At 44.9% G+C, this 6,482-nt stretch overlaps 1 protein-coding gene across 2 annotated transcripts in view; it reads right to left on the reverse strand.

Annotated features, from left to right (window-relative positions):
- UGGT1 (UDP-glucose glycoprotein glucosyltransferase 1) overlaps positions 1-4,000 on the reverse strand; it is a 110,431-nt gene extending 106,431 nt beyond the window's left edge. For both annotated transcript variants that reach the window (XM_042994155.1, XM_007093110.3), the window contains exon 1: positions 3,800-4,000. In XM_042994155.1, coding sequence (XP_042850089.1) covers positions 3,800-3,857 — 58 coding nt within the window. In that variant the 5' untranslated portion in view covers positions 3,858-4,000. The remainder of the gene's footprint in view (positions 1-3,799) is intronic.
- Positions 4,001-6,482: the final 2,482 nt, after the last annotated feature.

Here is a 6,482-nt window from a genome sequence, read left to right on the forward strand (position 1 = left end):
TCAGAATGTAGCAAAAGTTACTGACATTTCCTGCAGAGGAGCAAGCAAGGATGCAAACTTTTAGATACAATTTCAGACCACTCAAAAACTCTTAGACACCCTCCCCTACCTGTCCACAGACTGCAGCCTCAGAATCCTGCTCTGCATGATGGAAAAACATGGTTGGGAAAAAAGAGAGAACCGTTTAGAGTTAGGGACTTACTTCACTTACTGACTTTGCTACTTACTAGCAGTTTAACCATAAGCAAGTCCCCTAGTAACATCTCTGGCCCTTCTCCCAGACTCTGAAATAGGAATATCAGTATCTACCGCACTTGGACACTGTGAGAATGAAAAAGCGACATGAAGATCACTTCATGAAGTGCCAAGTACTATAGGAGAATTAACTGTTCTAGTAAAACATGTTTTTATAAGTAAAAGAAACCACCTTCTAAACTATAGAATAAGAACACATCATTGTTACTGCATGGTCTCAAAAAATTGGAAATATATATTCTGTGATTAGGGGGAAAAAATCATCCCCAAAAGTCACAAAACGTCTAAACTGGAGACAGAATATATGAACTACGTTCAAGCAGTACTGTGCTACAGCTATGTTTACAATTTTTCCTGAAGGGGCCTACATGTGCTGTCCCAAAAGAGGTGACCGTGGACAGGAAATTGAAACACTGTCAGTAACCCCAGGCAGGCTTCATGCACAGAGTGGTGAGGGAACTGGAAGTGACAAAAGGTCCCTGAGGAAACATTAGCCATTACCGACCAAATGCTCTGGGCCAAACACTGCATCAGGTGCTTTGCATACACCATGACTTCTAGTCCTTCCACACAACTTATCCAGGAGACTGCAGCTCCTGGAGGGTGGTTGCCATGTCTATTTTGTTCACCACAGCAAATAGCGCAGCACCTGGCAAACAGCAGATATTCCATAACTATGCTGCATAATGGGTGAAACACTATAATTTCACCTTTAAAAATAAGAAAATGGAAGCTTGGAGAAGCCGAGTAACTTGCCCAACTAATAAATAGCAATGCTTGGAACCCACATCTGCCTGTTTTTAAGTTCTACAATACCATGCTATCTCCCCCGGTTCCCTAGCTTTGGAAGGGTAAGAATTCATACTGTGCAGAACCAAACTAAGCAAAAAGCTTTCTTGTGAGAACCAAGGCAAGTCCAAGGACTTTCTAGGGACAGAGACCTTGGGATACAGGTGGCTGAGAAAGGCACAGTTTCAACCCAAAACCAAGCATGCCAGCCTGAAGCTGGGACCCAAAAGAAGTGACCAACCAGCCTGACAGATCAGGCTGGCTTTGGGGATGGAATGTGACCTCCTCAAGAGCAGGGAATTTGGGGGGCACCTGGGTGGTTCAGCCTGTTGGGTGACCAACTCTTGATTTCCGCTCAGGTCATGATCTCGAGGTTTGGGAGTTCAAGTCTTGCATCGGGCTCTGGGATCACAGTGAGGAGCCTGCTTGAGATTCTCTCTCTCTCTCTCTCTCTCTCTCCCCCTCCCTCCCTATGTTCCTCCTCCCCTGCTTGTGCACTCGCACTCTCTCTCTCTCTCCCTCCCTATGTTCCTCCCCTGCTTGTGCTCTCTCTCTCTCTCTCTCAAAATAAATTAAAAAAAAAAAAAAGCAGGGAATTTTGTTTGTCAGGGTCAAATGCCTAGCATAATGCCTGGAACACAGGAGGTGCTCAGAATGAAATAAACAAAGTCTTCATTAAAGGATGAATGAAAGCAAATACAAAGAAAGGAGTTTGATACCAAGAGGAAAGATGCTTAGGACTTAAAAGATTAAAATGAAAATTGTACGCACCGAGACTCGCCCAGCGTTCCCCTTGAATTGTTCGAAAAACAGTGACAGTTCTTGGGGCAAGGTATAGCACCGCTTGGAGGTGACAGAGGAAAGTGGCCACTACAGAAGAACTTTCCTACCCAGACCCCGCAGCCTAGATGCAACAGGTAAAACCACAAGAAAAGACTGTTTAGAGAAGCAGAAGTAAGAACTTCACAGAAGCGGCCTTTTGTTTGAGAATGCCTTCATTTTATGAGAATCTTACACTCCGATCCTAGTGGTCCTTAAATGTTGCTTATAAATATGAACAGTCTAAGAAATAATCGTTGTCAGAATCCCAAGGTGGCACTCCATGATCACAGACATAATGCTTGTGGCAAAATGGGTAAATTAAAAACATTCTTTAATAAGTCCTAGGCGCAAATGTTATATCTGTAAGATCTAGTCCATGGCCCAGCTTCCTCAGTTCAATGACTATCTCTTGCTCACTGACCTACAGTAAAATTTTGGAAATATTAATAAAAATTGCAGTTTGGCAAACACTTTTCACTTTTTTTTTTACATTTATTTATTTTTGAGAGAGACAGACAGAGCACAAGTGGGGGAGGGGCAGAGAGAGACGGAAACACAGAATCTGAACCAAGCTCCAGGCTCTGAGCTGTCAGCACAGAGCCCGACCCAGGACTCAAACTAACTCACTGCGAGATCATGACCTGAGCCGAAGTTGGACGCTTAACCGACTGAGCCACCCAGGCGCCCCAAACACTTTTCAGTTTTTGGAAAACAGAAGAGGCATAAAATTACAAATCACCAACTTTTTCTTTTTCCATTTCTAAATTGAAGATAATAGCTTACAATCTCTTAAAAAACCAACTTGCACCTTGCAAGTTTATAGATAGCCATCTGAGCATCAACATACAAGATTAACAGTGAGAAAAATATTAGGAACGACCCCTCAAGAAATAATTTTACTTCTCAAATAAAGTTAATATGTATTCATAGCTATTAGCAAAACCATTTGCTAATTTTTTATAAAAGTAGTTACTATACATCTGATACGAAAATGATCACAGGTAACTGCATAAAAAAACCTAAAAGAATTTTCTACATAGTTCAATTTCTTCCCCTCAAGGTAAGCGTGCATTGTACAACTGCCACACAACTATACAAAGCAATGTTTATTTCCTTTAATAAAAATGAGTGCCAACTAAGTTTGTCTAAAGCAGGTCAAGTGGAAAGGCTACCATCATCCCTTATTTTGTGGCCTTAAATAACTATTTTAAATGTCTTCAAACATCATACTAAAACTGGCTGGCAAGTGCTTGATGAATGTTTCCAACATAGTATCGCACAGTAAGACATAAGACCCCCAGACTTCAAATGAACATAATATGCTAGTTCTCAAATCTGGCAAGAAATGCAAAACAATCTAGAGGTTTTGGCCAACGGAGAACAGTTCACATCCATAACTTATTGGCGATGTACGCAGATCTTCTGGCAGGTCCCACACGAAAAGTGAAACCGAATTATCCAATTACCAGCCAACAGATCCTCGTACTTAAATGAAAATGGCAACCAGTAGGCATCACCCTGATTCATTTTAGGGAAAAAACAGAAATCTACAAAAAGATCAAGTCGTTCTCCAATCAGAGTCCTGCAAACTGCTGGTTCTCAACCTACTTAGGGTCAGACGTGGTCCAAACTCAAGTTAGGGCACTTCCCCCACCTCCTTCTGCACTTGGGCACACGGATCTCAAAGCTCTTCAGTAAAGGCTCAAAAACGGCTACAAGAGAGTCCGCGGCCACTCTCGCAGAAACTATACTTTGCCCGTAAGACCAGTGAGGGCAACTCGGAGGACTCACAAATAGGGGGAGGACTGGTACACAGAAGGAGAAACTGAGTCAGGGAAGAAGCGGAAGCTCAAGGTGACCAGGGCACGAGGTCGCCTCACGTCCCAGACCCTGTCCCCGTCCACGAGACCTCCCCACGCCACGCCAGGGGTACCTGTCACCGGCCGCGCAGCCGCGGCACACGCGCCGCTCGCGTCCCCCTTCCTGCCCATGCTGGGGCCACGCTTCGTCCGCGACGATGTCAGCGACAACGCCGGGGCGGGGCGGTGACGGCGGCAGCAGCGGCTGCGCCAGTGAGCGGCCGACACGCGCCTTTCCCGCGGCTCCCCTCACAACCCGGTCTCGCAAAGCAATAACCCAGCTGCCTTCTACCTTTTTACTTCCGCTTCCTACTGGCGAGAGCCGGAGGACTTCCGGCTACCGAGTCGCGGCTGGGGCAGCCTAGAGCGTCGTGTGGTCGCCATCTTGTATCCGAGGAGTCCCCGCCTCCGTCCTTTCTCTGGCTGTGCAGTGTGGCTGGGAAGAGAGCACTTTTACGGTCTGGGGAGTGGGACTAGGAGCCGACAGCTGAGACCCAAGGCTGTACCAGCTGGTGAAGCCGAATAGGAGTTTCAGCCTTTTTTCCGACCTGGACTTTGGGGAGCTTCAGAGGCTACTTCCTTAAACCCTTACATTACAAGCACTGCTGCACAACTAAAGCACAAAATTTCTTAATGTTTCTGGGCATCTTAGACTATCGTAACCCCTAACTAAATTTTGATAACTACCGTTCCTGGGAGCGTGGGAAAAGGAAAACTTTTTAAGTTTTATGAGACGATTTAGCTTAGATTATACTGGCAGTGGCAATTTGCTTACCTTTTGTGTTTTTTTTTTTTTTGGTTTTTTTTTTGGAAAAAAAAATTGTTTGCCCAATATAAATCGCTGTGCAAAAATTTCTGTAGGGGCGCCTGGGTACCTCGGTCGGTTAAGCCTCGGTCGTGGGCTCGGGTCTTGACCTCAGGGTGCTGAGCTTCAGCCCCACTTCCGGCTCTGTGCTGACAGCTTGGAGTCTGAAACCTGCTTGGAATTCTGTGCCTCCCTCTCTCTCTGCCCCTCCCTGCCAGCACACTCTCTCTCTCTTTCTCTCTCTCTCTCTCTCTCTCTCTCTCTCTCTCAAAAATGAATAAACATTTAAAAAATTATTTTTAATAAAATAAAATATTTAAAAATCAAATCTATCTAGAAGGGGGAAATCATAAATGTTAAAGATTAACGAAAAATAATAACTTACTCCTCGATTCACCTCTGCAATTCTCCCCCAAATCCCTAGCAGATCACTGATCTTTTCACCATCTGCTATGGACTGCATATTTGTGTCCTCCTCAAATTTATATAGTAAAACCTGACTGTCAGTGTGATAGCATTTAGAGGTGAGGCTTTGGGGAGGTGATTAGGTCATGAGAGTGGGGCCCTCCTGAATGGGGTTAGCGCCCTTACAGAAAGAGACCCCAGAGAGCTCCCTTGCCCTTCCGTCTTTTTTTTTTTTTTTTTAACCTTACTTATTTTTGAGAGAAAGTGAGAGCACAAGCAGGGAAGGGGCAGAGAGAGGGAGACACAGAATCTGAAGCAGACTCCAGACTCTGAGCTGTCAGCACAGAGACCAATGCGCGGCTCAAACTCAAACTCCAAGATCATGACCTGAGCCCAAGTCTGACACTCAACTAACTGAGCCACTCAGGCACCCCTTGCCTTTACATCTTATGAGGACACAGAAGTTCTTGCATATTGTCCACTTTTTCCATTAGAGCCCTTGGCTTGTTACTTTAAAGATCCCATTGTGATAATTACACAATATCTGCCTGTATGCCTGTAACTTTTGCTTAAAACCCATACATGATGTACTGGGTAAAAAGAAACGAGGTAAATAGGCCTCAGTGTGAATTTTTGTGTTTTTCTGGCCAGCAGTTAGCTGTGTTTACTGTTTGCTATAGCTGTGCATGTCAGAGACCTCTATGTCCTCCAGTGTCCTTGTTTTTCTCTCCTCTGTTATTTTTGGGTTTCCCTAGAAATGGCATCTTAAGTAGAGTCTGATCGTTATAGTTCTGTTAGCTGTAAACCACATTATTATCCAGGAGCCCTGTTGATGTGGTTGGTAAGACTAAGGAGAGGGCAAGCATTCAGTAATCTGTTCTGTAATCCTATGATGAGGCCTCAACCTTTTAATAGGCCTGTGCCCCTGGGCTGTGGCAACAGAAACACCTAGGGCCATCCGATTTATGCAGCATGGCCCACCCCTCCCGCTATCACACCTCCCCATTGCAATGTGATTTTGCCATTCCTTCCACCACGAGGTGGAATCTATCACCTCACCCCTTAAATCTGGACTGGTCTTTTGACTTGCTTTGACCGGGAGAGTGTTGTGGACATGTCATTCTGTGACTTCCAAGCCCAAACCTTAAGAGGCCTGGCAGTTTCTGCTTTCCCTTTCACTCTCAGGGTCCAACCTGCACACAGAAAAGCCCAAGATATCCTGATGGAGAAGGAAACCACTTTTCTTTCCTTTTTATAATTGTTTTTCAAATGTTTTTCAGAGAGAGAGTGAGGGAAGGTGGTCACGCACATGGTGGAAGGGCAGAGGAAGAGGGAGAGACAGATTTTTTTTTTTTTAAGTTTAGTTATTTCTTTTGAGAGAGACAGAGACTGTGAGTGGCAGAGAAGGAGAGAGAGGAGAAGGGAGAGAGAGAATCCAAAGCAGGCTCCACACTGTCAGTGCAGAGCCCAATGTGGGGCTTGAGCTCACAAACCATAAGATCATGACCCAAGCCGAAATAAAGAGTCGAATGCTTACATAACTGAGC

This window comes from Panthera tigris, chromosome C1 (genome assembly GCF_018350195.1).
Source record: "Panthera tigris isolate Pti1 chromosome C1, P.tigris_Pti1_mat1.1, whole genome shotgun sequence".
Taxonomy (NCBI): Eukaryota; Metazoa; Chordata; class Mammalia; order Carnivora; family Felidae; genus Panthera; species Panthera tigris.